Source organism: Eublepharis macularius, chromosome 7, assembly GCF_028583425.1.
Source record: "Eublepharis macularius isolate TG4126 chromosome 7, MPM_Emac_v1.0, whole genome shotgun sequence".
NCBI classification, from domain to species: Eukaryota; Metazoa; Chordata; class Lepidosauria; order Squamata; family Eublepharidae; genus Eublepharis; species Eublepharis macularius.
The window spans coordinates 105,066,667-105,090,486 of record NC_072796.1 but is presented as its reverse complement, the minus strand read 5'-3'; the positions used below and the strand labels follow the sequence as shown (position 1 = coordinate 105,090,486).

Sequence of the window (23,820 nt, the reverse complement as noted above, 5' to 3'; positions counted from 1 at the left end):
CTGGCTCTCACAAATAAAGGATGAGGATGTCAATCTGTGAGCTGAATCACTTTGAGAGCCCAATCTGATGAGATACTGGGAGATGTGTGATCTGACCTGCCCAGTGTTTTAAAAATAGAAATAGCAATTGTGCAGGACTTGGATCTGAATCAAGGTTGTGTTGAGGGAGGATTTAACATGGTTTTGCCAATAGAAGCCACTTCCTGCCACATGCTAGAATTAACCTTGGAAAAGAAAAAGATGAATGTTGTCTGACTTTTCCCTTCAAACATGAATAGCAACACTGGAAGGTGGAGTTAAAAGAAGTGACCCTGTGCCCCACCCCACCTCCTCATGCATCCCTAATGCAGATTGTGGTTCTGTGAAACAGCCATTCCTGTCTTTAAAATACTTGAAAGATCTGCTCACAGAACCCTCAGTCTTGTATAATTAAATCTCAGGTGGGGACGGACACAATTAAATATTCATCCCTACAAAATTCACTCCATACAAAACCATTTCTTGTATGCTTTTAAATTAAATGTTTGGGAGAAGAGAGAGAGCCATTTTCTTTGCCATGCTTGTTGTGTGGAGGGTGTTTTTTTTGTATGTTTGGAGGCTGTCAATCACGGACCCTTCCCTTGCAGTTTGAAGTGGTATGGCTCTTCTTATCAGCTGTTTCTGGGAACCAGGCATCAACTGTGTGTAGTATTGCTAGGTGTCAATTTTCTCTGGTTACAAAGCATTATAAAACTTTAGTATTCTTTCCTGGTTATCAGTTTCTAAAATGCAAGGACATTCTGACTAGGTGGTGCTTTCAAACAAGTGATTCCCTGTATGCATTTTGCATATAGCTGTACCATGTTTCAGCCTAGACAGTTCATTTGACTGTTTAGAAATGGGTTGACTCTTACCAACTCTTCTGCTGGTGCAAGATGGAGGAGGGGCCAATCTGATGTCCAAAAAGCTGTGCCAGGGACCACTTGCAGTCTGAAGAGTGATGTTATTATTTAAAGTCTCAACTAGAGATGGGCACAAACAGCAATACAAAAAAAAAAAGCCATGAACAGCCCAATCCGCTGTTTGCGAGCAAGCTGTTCATGAGGCCCCATTCCCGGCAAATGTGTTCGTTCTGAACCCTCTTTGTGGCATTCGTCAGCCGTTCATAAAGCCAGACAGTCTGGCACCTTTCAATCAAATCCCCTGGCAACATAGGCATGGAATAGCTTCCAGCAAACAAGTCTAGTTTTTTCCACTGTGAAAAGAAAATGACAGGAAAGGGAAGGACCCATGGATCATGGCTTTCCCAGGGTCCAATCTCTCTGAAACTTGGGGGGACTTCAGAGGACAGTGAGGACTATTTCCCCTGCACATTTCGTGGGTATTGGACATTGGGAAGGTCAGTTTGTAACGGCTTGATTAGCTACCAGCAGACAGTCCAGTTTTTGCCACTGTGAAGAGAAAATGACATGAAAGGGGGAGACCCATGGATCACGCCTTTCCCAGCTCAAGTTCAGCTAAGTCCCAAGGGGGACGTTCTGGCTCCCACAAACCTCCAACTACGAACATGTTTGTGAACATGTCATGTCTGTCGATGTTCGTGAATCCCTGTTCATGGATGGCAACGAACAACAAACATCGTGTTTTTTTCCTGTTTGTGCCCATCTCTTAGTCTCAACAGACTTCACACACATGCAGAATTATTAGGGCCATTTCAGAAGCCACCACCTGCCCCCAGGCATAGTCTCCCCCCAATCAACAGCCTACTAATAATACACATTATATTCAGTTCACTTTTGACATTAGCAATTCTTTAGCAGTAGAAGTTTCATATCCTCTGGATATGAAACCACAGTGCACTCCAAGACAGCCTTAAACACATAAAAATAGACCCAAATCTGTACTCAAACAGATTTGAACATCCCAAAACTGAGAACATTTAAATACTGTCTTCCTGGCACAACTGGAGTGCACAGCAGTAAGACAAATTTAGGTGACCCAGACAAATAGTCCACTTTATTATAGACAGGCCAATCTTGAAGCTGCTATAATATGGTTTTGCACTGCTGTCTGCCTCTGATTCCAAGTATCCAGCAATAGAATTCCCAGCTATATCACGAAATGCTGCATGGTTACTTTTTTTTTTTTGCTAGCCTTTTGTTTCTGACTCAAAAAGTCAGAAGATAAATGCCATAAAAGCACTTCAATGACTATCATTTTCTTATGTATAAAATCCTTGCATGTATATAAAATACTTGTATATGTAAGCAATCAATTACAAAGTAAAATCTAAAATAAACTAGCTTCATTAAAAAAAAAAAGCTTTCATTATTAGAAATAAAGCAGGGCCTTTTCCAGATCCTGCCTGGACATAAACTGCTAACAGTACATAGCAAGTGGGAGTAAACTCCTAAGGGGACATTTTGAAAGAACTATACAACTCAGAAAGGGAATAAGAAAAAAAATTGCCTTAGGGTGCCTTGGGTCAGTCATTGGAGAAAAAATGAATGGATGACCAATTGTATAATTAAAGCTGATATATTTCATAAGTGCTTTTAACATATGATCTTATATTAAGGTTCTTAAATTATTTTGTCTTATGCAGTGATTTATCATGCCATTTATATTTTTATCCAGTTTATGTTCTGGCATTCTGTAGATGTGCTTCCAGTCCACACCTAGCATTATGGCTTTATATAGATACGTTACCTTCCTTATACTAGAAGCTGTACGGCATAGTGGCTGGACTGTTGAACTTAGACTAAGGAGGTGCTAGTTCAAATTCTTGCTCAACCAAAAAGATTGCTGGGTGACCTTACAGTCTTTCAGCCTAACCTACCTCAAGAGGTATGTGTGTATGAAAACCATGTATATGTCCTAAACTCTTTGGAGGCAGGATAGAAATTAAAAATTTAATTAAAAAAATGAAAAATATACAAAATAGGTACTAAATCTGTCACTGAAATCCAGTTATGAAACCAATAAGAAATGAACCATGGAAGCTCGCTGGGTGACCTTGGGCCAGTCACATACTAACCCATGTCACAGTGTTGTTGTGAGGATAAAATGGAGCAGAGGAGAACCATGTAAGCCACCTTAGGTCCCCACTGGGGATCAAGGTGGGGTATAAGTAAGTAAGCGATAAATGTGAGCATATATCTTATTTCAAGTAGATTTGGGGAAATAGAGAGTCAAGGAAGTGGTGTGGAGGATGGAGAAGTCCATTAAATATAAATGGTGTGGCTTTTAGGTTGGAAAGGAGGAGAGGGGGTGAAGATTTAATGATTACAGTGGAATGGTTTCAAAAAGTTTATAAAATATTGCAGTAAGTAAAAAAAGTAAGCAATAAAAGTAAGCAAGCAATAAATATGAACATATACTTTATTTCAAGTAGATTTGGGGAAATAGAGAGTGAAGGAAGTGGTATGGAGGATGGAGAAGCCCATTATATATAAATGGTGTGACTTTTAGGTTGGAAAAGGAGGAGAGGGAGTGAAGATTTAACTATTACAGTGGAATGGTTTCAAAAAGTTTGTAAAATATTGCAATAAGCGTTTGACAGACTGTGCACAAAATTGTATCAGTGAAGTGATGGAAACAGTTTTGTTGATTCCTGCATCTACTTCAGCTCAGGACAGCTGTTGAGAAAGAAAGTTGAGACGTTTAGAGAACAGATAATCAGGGAATAGAAATTTAGCACTTCACACTTGTCTGTACCAATTATCTCAGTGCACTTAGTTCATGTTTCTACCAATTATGTAATTGCTTTTCAAAGTTATATGAGTCCCATGGCAGGAACAGTCTACTCGGCTTAAAAGAAAAACAAAAATTCAAGTTAAGCAGAAAATATTGATTTGAAACTGAGAATCAGTGGCAACAGTCCCTGTGTGACGGTAGCTTTCCAGTTTTAAAAAACACCAATCAGTATGTGTACTCGAGTGATTGCTAATGTTGTGCCCCATTGGTACCATAGTGCCCACTGATGAATTTCCTTGCATTCACATGCTGCCCCTCTTCCTGACCTGTTTCTTACTTATCAACTTCCCTTCTTGTCTTTGTCATCTTTTGCCCAATTCTTTGCACATTCTTTGCACATGCTTCTCTTTTTCTCTGCCCTTCTCCCCTACAACATGCTGCTGCATTCTAGGGTGCTGAATGGGGTTGTCAATTCCAGATTGGGAAATTCCTGGAGATTTGGGGGATGGAGCCTGGAGAGAGTGAGGTTTGGGAAGAGACTTCAGTATAGTATAATGCCATACACTCTAGCCTCCAAAACAGCCATTTCTCCAGGTGAACTGATGTCCATAGTCTAAAGATAAGGTGTAATTCTGGGAGATTTTCAGTTTCCACCTGAAGATTGGCAATCCCTGGTGGTAAAGGTGATGGGCAGTTGGGGTGGTGGAAGAGCCAAGTTCCAGCTGCCAACTATGTTATCCATATTATGACTACAGGTGATGGAGTTTTCTGCTTGGTCCTATTTGGTCCTTGGTCCTTCTTTGCTCAACACTTTAATATTCTGATATAAGAATTCCACCCATTGTCAATGTTACAAAAAATACAGGAACAGGTGAACTCATTTCTGCTGCTGGTCCAGTAAAACTAGAACTTTTTTTCCAGGACCCAAAGGATACCAGTCAGACCCAACCTACAACTAAATTTCAGATGACTTTCCAGAACCAGTGATATTATTTGAACATCTGAACATAATAAAATCCCTGATGGATATAGTGCAGCATCCTGTATCCTGCAGCAGCCAGCCAGGCACTCCTGAAAAGTTTACAGAGACTGAAGGCAACTGGTACATAAATTCATAAATACTACAGCTTAGATCTTAAACTTCCCTTTACACCAGGGGTGGGGAACCTTTTTTCTGCCAAGGGCCAAGTTTATGTTCTGTTCCATGCGGGGAGCGGACGTGACCTCACTCCAGAAAATTACATCATCATGCACTTCTGGGAGCGATGTCACGCGTGTGGGAGAAAGGGCGCTTGTGTCCCCTTTCTCCCTGCTGCTACTGCTGCGGCCTGCTTGCAGCAGCGGCAGCAGCTCTAGCACCAGTGCCCCCTGCTGTTGCTGCTTGCTCTCACCACGACGGCACAGGCAGCCTTCACTAGTGCTGCGGGTTGCTCTCAGCAGCGGTGGCGGTAGCAGGCAGCGCTGGCAACAGCAGGGGGCGGCCATGAGAGCGGCCTGCTTTCACCACCGCCACCGCCTGCTCTCGTAGTGCGGGAGCGTGTCCCTCAGGGAGGGGGCGCCCCAGGAAGCGCACCCCTCCCACCATGTGGGTAAGTGGGAGTGGGGGGGATTGAAGGATCTGCTCACTGTGTTCACCCTCAGCACCGCCACTCGCCTGCAGTTCTGCCACTCATCTCTCTCCACGGGCCAGTCCAAATGACTTCATGGGCTGTATACGGCCCATGGGCCGGATGTTCCCCACCCCTGCTTTACATTCTTTTTGCCCATTACAAGGATGGTCCTCTCCTGTACAGTGCCTTCCTCTGGTTCTAGGTGCTTTTCAGTTTATTGGAAAAGGCTGCTCTTCTATGAACGGAAGTTCTTATTGCTAGAGGGCTACTCCCCGCCCACAATACAAGTGGCAGCAAGGCTTAGGATCCAAGTCTATGCATTCATTTAGTCACTGGTTTCCCCAACATAGCACCCATGGGTGCCATGAAACCAACCAAACCCTTTCTGGTGCCAAGTATGTTTAGAATATGAGTGGGGCTACATGGGGCTCTTGCCCGGCAGGTTTTTTGATTGGGCACTGAAGATCTGATTGGTGGTACAGGTTAAAATAATGTTGTTTCAGTGGCAGCTGCCACCACAGTATTGATTTTATTCTTAGCATCCTACTTTCCCTATGTATTTTTAAATGACTCCTCTCTTTTCCTTCCCTGCAATTTGACTTCCTCTGTGAGAGTGAATCTGCCTCCTGCAGCAGCCACTTTGTGATTGGCTTTGGCTCCTGCAGCAGCCAGTATGTGGTTGTGCCTTCCATCCTATATCAGAATTCCAAAGGTCCCATAGAATCAAAAAGGTTGGAGACACCTGCTTTAGCATTTTCTGGACCTGTGTGGTCATCTGCACATATTAGGATCAGGATCAGGAGCTGGGTGAAGGTGGGAGGTGATCATTGCCCTTTCTCTGCTCTTGATCCCAGCTGGATGACAACAGGGGGCTGGCATTGCCCCCTCTCTGCTCCTGATCCCCACTGATTGAAGGAGGAGGGTGGGCTTTGCCCCCTCTCTGCTCCTGATCTCAGCTGGGTGAAGGTGGGGGGTAGGAATTGCTCCTTCTCTGCTCCTGATCCCAGCTGGGTGAAGACAGGGGTCAAGCATTGCCACCTGCTCCATGCCAGATTTTGGCTTGGGATTCCCACTGCGGCACACTCTCTGGAGGTCTGGCTGCCTCATCTGGGCTTCCCTCCACAGCAGCGCCCTCTGGTGGCGAACCATGGTAGGAAGTGAGTTGTCTTGAATACGCTTAGTCTTTTATATAGTAGGATATATATAAAGACAAGTGTCCTGACTGACTCATCAACACCCAGCCCAAACCTAGAAACATGAAATTTGTGGAGAACATTCCTTTCATGATGTAAACACCCACTAAGAAGGGATTTTAATAAATTTTCCCCCTAAGGGGGTAAAAAAGGGTAAAATGTGTTTTCCCTGTGTGACTGACAGGCTGCTGCCTGCTTGCACCCCCGCTCACTGCCAGCTCGGCAGTTGTAACACAGGGGTCATTTGTGTATGCGGCCTGATTGGTCCTCACCCCCCCCCCAATTCTAAAAAGTATGTAGTTGCCAGGGCTTTTTTTTGAGGGGGAACGCTCCAGAATGATGTTCCGGCAGTTCTAGAATCTGCTCACGTGATTACTTCCTCCTTCGGCCCTGCAGGCTCTGCAGAGGAGGTTAAGCTGCTTTGAGTTCATTCTGCTTTTTTTCCATTCCTCTGTGAGTGAGACAGAGAGAGTGAGAGAACAAGCGAAATGGGACCCGGCACAGGCTCTGCAGAGGATGCTTAGCTGTTTTGAGTTCATTCCACTCTTTTTTCATTCCTCAGTGAGTGAGCGAGAGAGAGTGCTGGGCCCCAGTGCGGGCTCTGCAGAGGAGGGTTATGCTGCTTTGAGTTCATTCTGCTTTCATTCAGGGGTTTCTGTGTATGTGTGTGCTGCTTTTAGTTCATTCTGTTTTATTTTCATTGGGGGAGTTGGTGGGTGGGGCTGTGTGTGTATGGGTGCTGCTTTGAGTTCATTCTGCTTTCTTTTCATTCCTCTATGAGAGAGAGAGAGTGCAAGCAGAGCTGCTGGGGCCAGCTCTTGAGAGGAGGCCAAGCTGCTTTGAGTTCATTCTGCTTTCTTTTCATTCCTCTCTGAGTGAGAGAGAGAAAGAGAGAGTGCAAGCGGAGCTGCTGGGGCTGGCTCTCCAGAGGTGGCTAAGGTGCTTTGAGTTCATTCTGCTTTCATTTTATTCAGGGGTTTCTATGTATGTGTGTGCTGCTTTGAGTTCATTCTGTTTTATTTTCATTGGAGGAGTGGGTGGGTAGGGCTGTGTGTGTGCTGCTTTGAGTTCATTCTGCTTTCTTTTCATGAGGTGTGGGGGCTGTGGGGGGCTGTGTGTGTGTGTTGCTGCTTTGAGTTCATTCTGCTTTCTTTTCAGAGAGTGAATGGGGCTGTGTGTGTGTGTGTGTGTGTGTGTGTGTGTGTGTGTGTGTGTGTGTTGCTTTCATTCTTTTGTTGACTGAAGTTGACATTGTTATGGTTCCCACAGCTTTTGAATGCAGATTGGTTCTGCGTTAGTTAAATATATCGGTTATGGTTATTTGTATTAGTTAAAATATCAGTTATGATTATTCCAGTTTTATGCTAGGAATGGATAGCTGTATCCAAGTCACAGAAGGCTTTCATCAATATGTTCATCAGCATATAGGGGTTCTTATGTCTTAATAGCTGTAACATAAATGGTTCTCCCCACCCTCAGCTGATTAACATCACTGAAATTGTAGTGGACATATGAGTGTTAAGGAAGTTTTTATAAATATAGTTTGTCTGGGACATTGGAATATTTATGAGCATGTCACAATGTCACAACATCTTAGCCATTGGTAAGGTAGAGTTGGCAGGCAACCCAAAAAGAGCCATTTTAAACTATAGATCTAATGCAGCTAAATTTGAGTATCTAATTTTGATTTGCTCCAGTAAAGCAAAACCCTCCCTGAAAATTTGCAAATTCAATATTCATTAGATTAGGAATTTCAGACTCTGGAATTCTGAGAAAGAATTTTGGAATTTTTTTTTCTATGCTGGCAGAGGGAATCTGTTAGAATTTAGATTTGTGAGATAGGTTTTGGATTTTTAGAGGCCCCCGCTTTCTTGCATATTTTAAAATATAATTCCAAAGAAATGAAATGTTTGGGAAAGGGAATGGAAGATTTCACTTTTTGTAGAGGATATAGAAAGGAAAAAAAACCCTTTCTCATAACAGTGTAACTTTCCAAGCTTACTAACATTTATCTCCTCATAATGCATTGTGCTGGGTTCTGGGAAGCGGCATCACTTCCGGGAAGAGATGTCACTTCTGGAAATCAATATCACCATGCATTTCCAGGAGCATGCGCATGCTTCGCACATGCACATGTGATAATAGAGAGTTCCATCACTTCTTTTCCCAGAAAAAAAGCCCTGGTAGTTGCTATTGGGAGCCATTGAATGTGTCCTGAGGTAAAATGCAACTCCCAGTCTTCCCCTAAAAGTTCACTAGGGTTGCCAGTCTCCCTGTGGGGCCTGGCTTTCTTGTGTGGCTGTCAGGCTCCTGCCTGCTTGCACCTCCACTGGATTTAGAGTAGTTAAATACCATAGCAAAGCACGGGTATCAAGCTAGTTATAAATAAATTCTACTTCTGGTTAAGCAAAAGGCCTGTTTCATCTGGAATACAGGAACTCTTTTTTACCTCATAACCATCCCCCCACGCTGAGTGTTCTGTCATACTATTATGTATAACTAAACCTTCCTATAATACCAGTTAAACTAAAGAAATCTAAGCTGAAACTCTGGTGGCAGTGAAAACATTTTGGGAATACTGAGGAAATCAGGGAAGTAGTGATATATAAACCACACAAAGGGAACAAAACACCACAGGTGGTATTAGCAGTGGGATTCAAACTATAAAGGGAAGGTGTTCTCGAGATAATAAACCTAGGTAAAGTAGAGAACACTTGTAGCTTTGCGGGGGGGAGTGTTGATTGTGGTAAAAAATTAAGGTAATGTAAAGAGGAGATGTGCCCTAACCTGGATAACCCAGGCAAACCTGATCTCATTAGATCTCAGAAGCTAAGTAGTGTCGACCTTGGTTAGTAATTGAATAGGAGACCTCCAAAGAAGACCAGGCAATGTCCTGCAGAGGCAGGCAATGTCAAACCACCTCTTTTAGTCTCTTGCCTTGAAAACACCAGCAGGGGTTGCCATAAATCTGGTATGAGTTGACTGCGCTTTCCACCACCAAAGAAGAGATATAATAAAGATCCAGTGTAGCTTCAAAGGGAAACACTACAACCTTATTCCCAGTTATAGAAATGCCCTCCTTAACAATTCTGCTTTACACATTCTATAGAATGATAAAAATACGGGACCTTATCAGGTGGGCCATTCCAAAAGGTGAGAGCCATGACAAAGAATGCTCAGACATGACCAGCTGTTGATCTTACCAATTGAGAGGGTGGCATCTCCAGAAAGCTTTTGCTTTCTGGTAATTAATCAAAAGCCTTGATACACGCAAGTAATGTGCCTACTTCTAATTCATTCATTTTATTTCTCATATTTAAACAGTGCAATCCTATGCAGAGTTATTGAAGTCCAAGCCAAATGAAAATGCACATGCGCACGCACGTCATTTCACCATGGTATTTTCCATGAGGAAGCATTCATTTGTAATCACAGCTGTGGGGACCTATACTCAGAAAGACATGGCACACATGATTTAAACTGGTACCCTCTTTCCCTGGGGGAACTCTGAGTGTGTGGGAACTGTGACTGGATTGCAACCATGTGGTTGCACAATTCACATGATTTTTTCTGCCATGAGAAAAATTTGGCAGTGTGAAAATCTTGGTTTGGGGTTGCATGCATACTTAGCATGTCTCAAATAATTTTAAAAGTTTACGGATTAAAATAGAGGGTTGCTATTCCAATGAAGACTCAGTTAATAGCATTTCAGCACCATGAACAGTCTGTCAGTGAAAATAGCCCCTGGAGGATAACCTAATTCCTCATCATCTTGTCCTGGACACTCATCACTGATTCTCTGTTTACCCATCAGACAGTCAAAATCCAGCCTTCTGATCTGCAAAAAAATGTACACATTGTCATTTAAGATTAGTCAGAGCTTGACTGGGTTTAATACTTACTCTTCTTCAGCTATGAAAGACTAAAATGTAGGAAGCTAATCCATATTTCTAATTGTTGAGTCTGTTGTACACATATGCACAATTTCCTCCCTCTTCACAAATCTTCTTTAGTTTTTCTAATCCATGAAAGAGAATATTAAACTACCATCCAAAGCAGTGGAAAATTGAGACAGGAGGCAGAGGGGCTGCATCATTTCCACCTGCAGCAGCTTCTGTGAGAGAATTACTGCAGCCTTTATGTTCCCTTGGCTTCCACTCATAGCTGTGAGGACACAAGCAAGGAAATATAAAAGGCATGGGCTTGAAGGTGTAATTCCCACAAGAATGTTCTGTCCCCTTCCCTTTTTCTTTTCTGTACCCCTTTACCTATTTTAAAAATAAAATAAATTATTTTTTTTAAAAAGAATGGACTGTTCCCCTGAATATCCTTCAACTGCAGAAGCAGTATCTCCTAGCCTGAGTTCCACATGCACTTCCACATCTCCCAGTGATTATGTTATTTCCAGTGTGATCTGGGAGCTATATCGTGGACCTTTTTTTAAAAAAAAAGAATCAGCCAGTAGCGCAACCCATTACTTCCAGGTCACACTCAAAATGATGTAAGCACAGAGGGATGCACACATGCATGCACACACAGGTACCTCTCACCCTCCCCCTGCACCCTGGTTTTTAATAGGGGGGTGGTCCTAGCAACACTAAGAGCCAAACTACAAGTGACAACTGACACTAGTTGGACACTTGTCAGCTTCCCTCAAGTTTTGATGGGAGATGTAGGTAGCTTGGCAGAATGTTGGTCAAGTGACAGTTGAAAAGTCCATTGGACAGCAGTCGGAGAGCCAAGCTGCAAGACCAGGATGCCTACATTTCCCATCAAAACTTGAGGGAAGCTGACAAGTGTCCCACTAGTGTCAGGCATCACTTGTAGTTTGGCTCTAAGTGATAGGATCCCCATGACTCACTCCAATCAGCATTCTTGGCACAGCATTCTTTACCTATTGTAATTAGACACTCATCATGGGCAGCCAACATTGCAGTAATCTGATCTAGATGTTACCAGGTTATGTATCACAGTGGCAAGATCTTTTCTACACAAAAAAGGCTGCAGCTGGCCCCGACAGCCAAAGCTGGTGGAAGGTACTCTTGGCCTCTGCTGCTACCTGTTTATCCTACAGGAGGCCTGGGTCTAGTAGCGCTCCAGGCTATGCACTTACTCCTTTAGGGGGAGTGCTACCCCATACAAAACAGAGAACAACTCAATTCCATTTCACTGTTGGTTTTGTACATGTGTTGGAGCCAAATGAGATGTTACATTTTTTAAAGGATCATGTTTGGGTTCCCTGGGTTTGATTCTCTCCCTGAAGCCAAACAGCAGCTACATTGACTGTTTATTTAAAAATAAAGGAGAGCTCAACTGACTTTGGAACTGTGACATGCAGGGGAGGAGAGGCTCTTGCCTTACCCTCTGCACTGTTTTCTTAACCAGAAACTGCTCTGGTAGGAGTTTCAGGTAGGGAGCTGTGTTGGTTTGCAGTAAAACAACAGGATTTGAGACCTTAGAGACCAACAGGATTTTCAGGGTATAAAGCTTTTGAGAGTCAAAGATCCTTTCTTCAGATACAAGGATGAGTAGAAATCCTGAGCCTTTATTATCCCAGCCAAGAAGTGGGAGGGAGGAAGCAAAAAAGTGTTAGGATGGAAAGGTACAATGCAGCTTGGTTAGAGCAGAAATTAGCACCTGTAGTGAGATAAGAATCCTTATCCCCAGGGGTTCCATTGTTCTGAACTTGTGAATGAACTCAAGTTCAGTAATCTCATGTTGTAATTTGCCCTTGCAGCTTCTTTGAGGACAACCACTTTTAGGTCAGCAATGGAATGTCCTGGAAGATTAAAATATTCTCCCACTAGTTTTTGAGTGTTGCGATTTTTAATGTCAGATTTATGTCCATGTGTTCTGCAGAAGGACTGACCTGTTTTCCAATATAGAGAATGGAAAGGCATTGCTGACACTTGACAGCATATATAATATTGTAATATGAGCAAATGAATGAACCGAAGATGGTGTAACTTAGATCCAATGACTGTGTTGTCGGATGACAGAGTAGGCATCTTGGTTTATTGCAGGCTGGGGCCCTGGTCCCAGAGTCCATGTTAGGAAATACATTATAGTGAGTGAAAAGTTGTTTAAGATTAGTGGCCTGTCTGCAGGCAAGAAAATTATTAAAAATCACAGCACTCAAAAACCAATGGGAGAATATTTTAATCCTTCAAGACAGGAATAGAGGGAAAAGGTGGAGTCAACCCACTTCCCTCTCACCATCTAAGGCATGTTGCTGGCCCCAAGGGCTTGGCTGGGACCATGGAGGTGGTGGCAGAGTACAAGGTGGATGCTGACCCATTGAATCTCCACAGTACTATGGTGTATAATTTTTTAATGCATGGAGGTATCATCCATGGCTATTATGGTGTTGATGGTGCATCCCTGTGTTCTTGTAATCCTGAGCTATATTATCAGAGCTTATGATTGCAGAGACAGCTCCTAAAAACCATCCCATATTTTTTCCTAAATATTTTCATTTTCTTTTAGTACTGTACTACTCAATCTGCTGCTACTATGTACTGCATGCGCATCATCAATTCTCTTCATTGTTCCCATAATTATCACAAAGCTTATAAAAACAATTCAGTCTGATTTGATCTTCATTGGGAGGGGAAGAATAAAGCAAAATATTCCTTAGTAGATCTTGTCAATGTTAATGTTAGCAATTAGCATTATGATTACTTAAATTTATAGACTTGGTAGTTACAGATTGCTCAGATTTCTAACAGCAGTATTAAGACACCTCTAGGAGAGGAGGAATAAAACATGGCACAATCATAAGGATGTTTAATGTGAAATGCCCACATGATAATCAGTACAGTAGTATAAAATAAGTAAAATATTAAGATAGATCAAACTATTGAACATTTTATATTACTGTATTTGTACCTTCTTCTTCTGTGTTCAGACCAGCATTTTTAGCCTCAGAACCACTGGGGCAGTTTGGGAAGAGCCTGTGTCTTACCCCCAACACGCCTGATGTGCTGCCCCAACTTCTGGAGGCAGGTGGTGTCCATGCATTGATGTATCACCCAATTTGATATTGGAAGGTTTGGCATGTACACCTGAAATCCTACATATAATGTAGGACTCTTATCCTATATCTGGAGTCCAGGTAGCCTGATCTTGGAAGCTAAGCATGGTCAGCCCTGGTCAGTATTTAAATGGGAGACCACCATGGAAGGCCAGGGTTGCTTCACTGCACAACCCTACACAATGGCAAACTACCTCAGAATGCCTCTTGCTTTGAAAACCCTACAGGGTTGCCATAAGTTAGTTGTGACTTGATAACACATACCCACACCCATAGAGCCTACGTGTATTCAGCTGGATGATACAGCAATTGTGGGTAGCTGCTGTCCTCAGATGTGGGGCTGGCATGGAGACATGGAGAGGTAAGGCATGCTGGCCCTCTCTCTTCTCCCAAGTGTTGGGCAGCTGTATCATCCAAACAAACTCCTACGGCTATGTTCAAATGCAACATGAAACCATGAATTATTTTTAAAAATGATCACATAAATCTTAGTTTACCTCAGCAACTGCTCGTTTTTATTACCCTCACTGTGTAGCCTCTGAAGGCAATGCTGTGAGACAAGCCAGGATTAAGCTGGAATGTTTGTATTCACATATCATACAAGACCATATGTAAGACTAACTATGATTAATAAACAAATGTCAAACCTCATGGGTACAATAATATCCATGATTAAATCTCTGTCCTGAGGCTATAGATTCAGTTGGGGACAGAAGGGGAGCAACACCCAGAAATACCTCAGTACCTGAACTGATGCGGAATCCAATAATTTGTACATTGGATACTGGCTGCCATAGTCAAATTAGACTAATGTCAATCTAATAGTTACCCAAAAGAAAGATAACTTCAAAAAAATTTCTTATAATTTTGTAAGAAGGAAGGTTGACTTCTGAGTGTAAACATGGGAAGAGGTGCTTTCCTCTCCCTCTGCACCTTCTGGCACCAGTCAACTAATGGGTGCCACTCTCTACCCCCATGACTACAGGGTCATGGCATAAGGAGTAGAGGCATAAAAAAAGAGTGCAGAGGTCAATCATGGCCATCTGTTTTTGTGTTTAAGCATTTTAAACACAAACATCTTACATTCAGGGTTATCTTCCTTTGGGGCAAATATAGTAAATACTAGTGTCCTTAATCTGAGGACTCAGCCCATGAGTTGTTACTTTATCTTCACATTTTCTGTCCCCTTTCAATTTTCCTTCCTTTTGGTTTCTGCTGATGTAAAGCAAATGATTGTCTATTTCACTAAACATATTCATTTTTTGTGCAATTTATGTTAAATCTGTACAGAACTTTATTCACAATTTAAGCACCCTTTTTTTTACAAGTGTCTTAAAAGTAATCAACTGTCTGATTCTAGTCACAGAACAACCTTCTGAAGGAGAGCCGATTCCGGAGCCCACAGAACAACCTTCTGAAGGAGAGCCGATTCCGGAGCCCACAGAACAACCTTCTGAAGGAGATCTGATTCCGGAGCCCACAGAACAACCTTCTGAAGGAGATCAGGAGCCCACTCAGGCTGAAAAATCTCCAGAACCTGCTGAGTCAACCCATCAGGAGGAGCAACAGTCAGCAGATAGGAAAGAAGAGACAGATGAGTGAGTAACATAAGAAACAGATAGTTCATAATAAATCCTTGTCCATGGCCAATAGCAACTTTTGACCATTTCTGCTGACACACCAGTTAGAACTGTTCCTTAAAAGACTGAACTGGCCATGGTGATCCACGCCATGATCACATTGAGGTTAGATTACTGTAATGCACTTTGGAAACTGTTCAGAAATTTCTGTGGATCCAAAATATGGCAGCCAGGTTTCTGTCAGTGGCTAGATACAGGGGTCAGATCACTGTACTGTACTGTACTGGCTGCCATCTGTTTCCAGGCACAAATCAAAAGTGCTGGATCTTCCCTTTAAGGCCCTAAACTTTTTGGAGCCAAGGTGTTTGACAAACTGTCTCTTTCTCTGTAATCCCTCCCAACTATTATGATCCTCTAGTCCATTATGAAGAGACTCCTTTTTGGAGAATTATCTCTCAGCGAAGAAACCAATTTGTTATCATCTCAAATGATTCACTAAGCTTTGACAGACATGATATTCACCCCAGAATATTCTTACAGTCCATTAGCAAGAAAAATTACCCCATTTGAAGCTTTCCATCTTTCTCATTTTTTAATATACAAAAATACATTGTGATGGATATAAACAAATAGTAAGCAGATGTAACTACAGTTTGCTTGGCCAGATTTAACTGTCATGTCTATAGCCATGGGCAGACATAAATAGTTTATGTCCTGAATAACTGAATAATGATTGAGGAGGCTGAACATTTTAATGCCAGTTTCCTGATTATTTGAATCAGGATTCACTTACAGACTGGCATTATTCCTTCTTTCTGTTTCTTTACAAAATAGCATCACGATAGGTATTCCTTTGCAGTTCAGTAATAATCTGTCTATGGCTACCTGCGAGTGAAAGGAAGCTGGTGTCATATATGCAATTCTTCACAGAAGGAATAATACCACTTTATCATCATATATAGACAAGACCATAAACCTATAATACCATGGAATTTAGGCAAAGCAGCCATCACTACTGGACAGCCATCACAATTTCAAAGATTACATAGAGATTGCACAATGGAATGAAATGCAATCCTATTGGACACTTCCTTTTCTAATTTATTCCTATTAATGTATGTATGTCCACATTTGTATGTCACTGCTGACAATCCCAGGAAAACATTAATAACCCAAAAGTTCAGGGATACACAAGTGAATGGTGAGTGATTGTCATCTAAATTTTGATTGAAAGCATTTCGTGATGAATGGCAAAAAATTGAGCTAGTATGTGCCTATTTTGTACATTCACAGCATTGTCTGGAACTGTAAGAACTCACATGGGGATATATTATAATATTTTTGGTCTGCCTTTCTCAAAAAGACTCAAGATGAATATATTAATCCAATTTTGGACATTCCCTTTGTGCGTGTGTATGTGATATACTATGATTTTCTGTTTAAGTTATAACTGCTTTGTATGTTTTAATCAAAGAATTACAGGTTATGTAGATCAATCTTTTTTGAACAGCTCCTATGTTCCATTCTCAGATAGTGGGGACTCTGCCCTCAGAATTTCAAGTTTGGTTTGGCATTGGTAGTAGGTTCTCATTTTGGCTCACATGTGGGACCTTGAACCTGAAAATCTGCCTGCTGTGAAGGACATAATTCCATAAAGATCATTTAATATTTTCTTCAAGAAATTAGCACGATAAAAATGTCCACTGATTCTGGGATCTGAAAGCTCCAGGATGAAAGCTATGTTAACAAGAGACAGTGTAAAGCTGAAAAGGAAAAGTAATGAGGCATGTAAGATTTTCATGCCTGTTCCACTTATGATATATAATTCCTCTATGATTGAATAAGTCAGGACATATGGTCAGGCTGTGTAAGCTTTTCAAACCCCCTCCTTGCTGAGGTAATAGTTGGCTGTGCCATCATTCTAGCTAATCCCACAGGTGGGTTTTTAAATTACCTCAGCAATGTAGTGAATTCCTCCCTCTCCTATGCTTTGTGTATCTTGAATTGGATTCAAAAAACCCCTCTTATTCTGATATGAACTCATATTGACAGCGGACAGAAAGAGTTTTTCCTAACAGGCAGTCCTATACAAATATGCAGTCCTAAACCAGATTTGTGCAGTTCTAATAGGATTTTCTTGGGTAGTTGATTGATTTGGTAGTTGAATGAAACTAAGAAGATAAAGCTGAGGGAAAACTTGCAGCTATATTGTGGTAAATCATGTTAAAGGATGCTTATGCAAATTTCCCTCTACCAATGGCATGGCCCATCCAAAAAAGAATTAGAGGCTGCAACAAGCAATGTTCCATAATCTCCAAGCATCACTATTTCCAAGAGACAATTCCTACTTTCTGTAGTACATTCTTAATTAGTTTCCCTGTTTTCAGCCTTGGGAACATCCTTTAAAATGTTGTTAGCATGCGTTGCTAAAGGTGAGGGTTCAAGAGCTCCCTCCCCAGGTCTGTAGAAATTCAGTCTTTGAGAAGGTTCTGAATGCATCTAATGTACATACACACACACACAGGATGACATGTTGTACACAGCTGGACATTTCACACACTAGTGAAGCCCATTTTGAACCTATAGGAGTAATGCAGTATGTTCCAGTTTTCATCTGGGAAATACGGGAACTGGGAAAGCAGAGCATTCTGAACACGCTGTGTTGTTGTTGCTGCTGCCTCAGGTCCTCCTCCAGAACAAAAAATTCCCATCTAGCAGCCTGGGCTGGTCCAAGATATCTTTGTTTCTCCACCCCCTGCTGACTGTACCAAGGCTGCTAGAACTATCTGATTCCCACATGTCAAGAGAAAATATTCTAGTAGAATATTAACTGAAACATCCCCCTTCTGCTATGGCCCCTGGATATGGAGTGCCCAGTGAGCTGAAGGGCTGCCCGGTGGCAATCCTGACCCTCATCACCACATATTAGGGCAATGGAGGAAAAATGAGCCAAAAATTGCTCTCATGTCAATGGTATGACATCATTTCCAGAGCAAACCTGGAAGTGACATCACACTATCAAAATGACACTCTAGTATTCACTAAAACTCTACACAATGGCAACCCCATCTACCTGACCATGGTCTCCCACTGAGGACAGCCACCAGCTTGCCATCCTAGTGAGCCATGAAAGCCTCCTCATCTCTCAAAATTATATTAATGGCAGAGTAGAAATATTAAAAGTAAAAACAAAGCAAAAATACATACATGAAGTGCCAGGAGTATCTGACAGAAAAGGGTCTCTGAACATCAGCAGAGATTGTTTCTAACAACTAGCCTCCTCCTTTTTTTAGGGACCATCTCTACAGTAGCAGCAGCTGTATTGACATTAGCTGGAATTTTTCTGTCAGTAAAAAGTGTGCCTTTCCTCAAGTTCCCAGCTACATTGTACTCGATATGCTCTTTCCCTCCACCAAGCATCAGACAGTTCACTCAGGAAATTATTGTTAGACAGCTGAAGCCTCCTAAGCAGAGAGGTTCTTCTCTCACAGAAAGATATGCTTGGATCCAAAAGAAGTATTTCCATGGATGGAATTAAACCATGGAACTCAACTTTTCTCCAGCTGTAGCCCAAAATACAACTCCAAAATGCTGTGCCTGAGAACAGAATTTCAGACAAAGGGCACTGGGGCTGTACCAGAAGATGGGAAGAAGGAAATGAGACTCCATAGGGCAGAAATTCTTCCATTCATAGATACACTCAGTTAGGGCCAAGCCATACTCTGTGTCTCAAGAGAATGATCTCTCTCCCTTCATATAGCCCATTGTTTCCAGTCCAGTTGCTTGTCACCTACCAGAAGTAGCAACAAACACATTAGATCGAGTGAGTAGCGGAAATCAGCTCTCTCACATGCTCTAGGAGCATCTTTTCTCCCACTCTTTCAACAAAAGCTGCTCTTTCCAGATGTCACAGAATGTAGTGCAACAAAGTGTGCGTGCACACATAACTAAGATATGGAGGTAGTAAGCAACACATCCTTTGTGCACAAATAATGATCACATGCCACTGCACTGTTCTCAGATTTCCTTAGGAAAGGTTTTGATCAGCAAACCTAAAAACTTCAATCCTAAGCCTTTTTTCCATAGGAGTTTGACTTCAGTGGTTCCTCAAAATAATTATGCTGGTTCTGTGCAACTTCTATGCAGTTTATGTTCCGCCATGTCAAATTGCACCTGCTACATATTACAGCCTTTCAGATGCTTGACAGTCCTTTAGTTTATGGCAAATAAGCACAAATATGCTACTGGAGTATATTGTGGGTTGCCAGAGACAGCTGATAGCTTGCATTTTACTTGGTGGGTCACGTGCATTGTGGGCCTGAGTAAGACTTTTACATTCTTATACCCTGAAGATTTCAATTCATATACAAGACTTAAGATTGGAGTGTATATTTGTGGAGCAGCTCCCCCTTTGTATAAAACAGCTGCCATGTACAGATCTAGATTGCTTTGCATGCCACTGAAATCTTACATTTATTTTAATTACTTGATTTATCATCTGCCTTTCTCACAAAGACTCAAGGTGGATTACAATTTTTTTTTAAATCCACTCAGTCAAACAGTATAAACATCCAAATTAACAATGCAATAGCACTGGGTTTACAGAATTAGAAAACAATTCAAACAGAAAACTCTTAAAGGCATAACATACCATAAACAATGCAGAGAGGGGGTTACAAAGATTCAAGACAGTACCGTAATAGGAAGGTAATATATATATACAACAAGCTTTGTGATAGGCTATACTCCCGTTGCCTTATAAAAGTGCCCTCTTGGACTGTTCCATTACACTGCAATTCTAATCCCTATATAAAAACAATGCCCTCCTGAACATTTCTACTTTGCACGTTCTGTGGAATGGTAGAAATACAGGGTCCTTCTTGATCTTCTCAGTGAGGCTGTTCCACAAGGAGGGAACCACCACAACAACTGTGCATGAAGAGGCTGTTGCTGATCTCACCCATTTGCAGGGCAGCACCCTCAGAAGGCTGTGTTCAAATGAACGAAGCCGTCATGGTGGAGCATAGTGGGGTCCAAGGCCATCAGGGGCTGTATAGGTGATAATTACTATCTTAAAAATAATAACAGGTGATAATTAATATCCAGTAACTGATCAGTAACCAATGGAGTGGCTGCAGAATGGGTACGATGTGCATGTTCCACCTAGCTATGGAGAGCAACAAAACTGCAGCATTCTGTACCAATTGGAGTTTCCCATTGACTTTAAAGGCAAACCCACGTAGGGGGCATTACAGTAGTCTAGATTTGAAGTTACCATGGCATGGATCCATGAGGTCAGATTGTCTGGGGCAAGTTAGGGAGCCACTTATCAGGAAGGATTCAATTTCTACTTGTTTACCCTCAATCATTTAGCAGTACAATCATGCAGCGGGTCAGACCAACCTCTACAACATCACTACAGCGTCAGCATATCAATGGCAACCTACTCCAAGACTACAAATGATATCTCTTAAAGGCTTTACATAAAGATTAAATAGCACAGGGGGTAAGACTGAGATCTGTGGAACCTCACAGGACAGGTCCCACCCTGATGACAACTTGTCTCCAACAGTTTAGGTGAGTTCATGGCGATAACTCAGTTGTGTGTACAACCTGTTTCACATGAATGTTTCACTGTATTCTGTATCTAATTCTTCATCTAATCCAATCAGGTATTTCAGACATATATTCTCATAGGATTCTTACAGAGAATCTTTATTTCTTCACACCCAGACGAGTTTCTGAAACAAGCCTCCCAGCTTTTACTCTCCCAGCTTCTGAGTCTGTTTGAATGAGAGCTGAGAGCTAAAAGCAATGCGGAGGAGGGTTGTCAAGCAATTTCTCTTAAATCTAATTTATCACACGGGAAAGCCCTAGCTGTGGAAATGGTAGCCATAGGTAAGAATGTGGGTAGAGAGACAGAAAAGCTCTCTCTGACTGCTCAGGAAATTGCAAGGGCCTTTCTCTAGTAATACTAAGCGCAGAATATCTGTCAGATGTTACTCTTCACCTGTAGTGATGGCTTCATTCAGTGAGGTCATGAGGTAAAACTGAGATTAGATGATTTTTATCTCTCATTACTGGTTAAGGTATCAAATTCCCCACAATACGGTAAATGTTATGCTTTCAAAAAGGTCTAATCATGGAATGGAATAGAAAAGTCGGCAACAAAGGTTTCTGCTTCTCTAATATAGCTCATCCTAATAAGGGTCTCAGTTCACCACAATCTCACCCCTGACATTAGAATCTTTATGGCTAATGGTGGCAGTGAATCCCTGAAAAGGCAATTGACAGGTTTTTTTATTATGTTTGCCTTGGTATTATTGAGGGTTGGTGAGAGGCGCAGGAGGACAAGTATAAAGATTAACACTAGAGGTCCACAAATTGTGGCAAGGCTTGGCAGTCAGATATTATTTTCTCCTAACCAGCTGCAAAATCCAGCCTCACCACAGTATTACCTGTAATAAGGTAATTCCTGGATTAAGTATACTTTGTACTGAGTGTGTTAATAAGGGAAAGCCATTTTATATATTCAGTTTTCTGTTTTATACACAGTGGAAACGAGCTTCCATGAACCACTGGTTCACAAACCGTGAACTGGCCTGGTTTGTGCGTTTTTTGGGGTCGTAATTGGATTCATGCTCATCTCTAGTGGTAAAATGTGGAGCTGGTTATGCCACATGAAAAACGCTGGTGCTTGGGAGTTCTCTGGAACCCTAGCAAATAGATCACAATTCAAAAATTAGTCATTATTGAACTGAGCGTGACATTGTTTTAATCATAAACCTTCTTGGCTAGGACTCTGAGGAGGCAGCATAGGAATATCCTAAATAAATAAATAAATAGTTACTTTATAGGGCAATCTTCTGCTTGGAAATGGTTAGGAACACACATTGGCTGCAACTCTGTGCATGCTAAACATAAATACAGACCCCCACAGACTTAACTGGGGGGGTTAGTTGTGGGCCGCACAGGAAGAGGGCAGGAGCTGGGCATCTGCCACATTAGAGGGAGGCATGGGCTTCCAGCAGCCTTGGTAGAGGCGGAGCCTGCATACCCAGATTCAAACACCTGGGCCAGCCAATCAAAGCAGGCTGCCCTGGGCAGCAAGGGGTGGGAAGAGGGCTGAGGACCTGGGAGGGCCACACTTTTTGCACAGGTCCACTGCCCCTTCTTTAAGAGGGAGGCATCCCCCACCCCTCAACACTTGGTTCATGACAGGCATCCCACCCAGACCTCCCTTTCATCACAACTTTGCAGAGAGCAGGCAGTATGGGTATTGGGCACCAATCCATTTAGGGGAAAACAGGGCCCATGAGCTCAGTTTCCTTATTATGGGGATCCCCTTAAGGGTTCTGGGGAGTGGGGCATGGCGAGCTCGGAGGCTGTCAGGTCCGCCTCACTTCCAGGTGGCAGGAGATCCACACAGGGGTGCACACCCACGTGGTATCCCATTAACTGTCATCCCATGGTTTCCCCCCTCAGCAGGGGTCTGAGGGGGTGTGGCGGTCATCAGCTGGCAGGCGGGTCAGCCAATGTTCAGATCAGTGCCCTATGCAATGCCAATGCTCTGCGAGCTGTAAATCAATAAAGTTGTGGCCTCTTTTAACTCCATCTTGGTTGTCATGTGTATTTTGTCACCTTGCCTCCTAGCACTCCTTCCCCCTCTCAGCACTGACCTGTCAACAAGTAGACAAGACTTTCATCAACATTAAGATTTTCCACTGCTACAAAATATTTGTGCTTATAGAAGATTTGCCTAGCACTCCTATGCATGTTTACTCAGAAATAAACAATACTGAATGCAATAGGCTTGCTCCAAAATACGTGTTCATAGACTTGCAACCCAAGCAGCAGTCTTATACCCACTTAGCTGGGAGTAAGCTCCATCAAACCTAAGAGGACTATGCTGCTGCTACTTATCTCCAGATCACTGAGAGATCCAGTGAGAATAAACGTGACCCATTTCGCAGAAACTGACATAGCAAGTTAACTATCATAAATACTAGAAGAAGAATATTTACTTTCTTTAATGAATGAGCTACCCCCTAAGTCAGGTTTGCTGTTCTGGACCACCAGTTATGGCAATCTTGCAGCCAAAGCAACAGTTGTTTTTTAAAATCTAATTATTAGCCCCTGGGATGCTTTGAAAATCAGGAAGGGTATCTGCTTGAGAAGTTGTTCAATGAATGGAGTATTGTTAAGAGTGAAGTTGAGCTTTTGTTCCTTTTCTTCCAATACAGCAGAATATAGCCTACCACTGCACAGGGCAGCCAACCAGTGCTGGGCAAAGCTGTTTTTGCCAACTTTTTCACACATTCAATACAAATAAAGTAAATGGGGGAGGGGGGAGGACGGTGATGACAAGCTCTGGTCCTAATTTTCATGCATACTCATAGAGGATGTATAAAAAGAAGTCTTACATGCATAGGGTTCTTGCTGTGCAACTGGGAATGCTGGGGGGGGGAGGGGGAACCATGTTTCTTGACTAAGTAGAAAGATCCATTAATGTGTACCTGAATAGGCTCTGTGGGTTCTTGTGGGAGTTTGTAACTGTGACCCTGCACTCCCCCTATATGTTCACTGTACATGTTTAGGGCTTGGGGTGGCAAAATTAGATGGCTAGAAAACATGTGGTAGGCTACCTTCAAATTCCTAAATCAGAAGATCAGTACTGCAGAGCAGTACTAAAGGATTTTGTTTGATTAGATAATGGTTTGAAGATAAAA

The 23,820-nt window shown here is 42.2% G+C and overlaps 1 protein-coding gene across 1 annotated transcript in view; it reads left to right on the top strand.

Moving 5' to 3' along the window:
• CNGB3 (cyclic nucleotide gated channel subunit beta 3) overlaps window positions 1-23,820 on the top strand; it is an 82,742-nt gene that overhangs the window by 5,680 nt on the left and 53,242 nt on the right. The window contains exon 3 of the mRNA XM_054985485.1: window positions 14,974-15,109. Within this exon, the coding sequence (XP_054841460.1) occupies window positions 14,974-15,109 (136 nt within the window). The remainder of the gene's footprint in view (window positions 1-14,973; window positions 15,110-23,820) is intronic.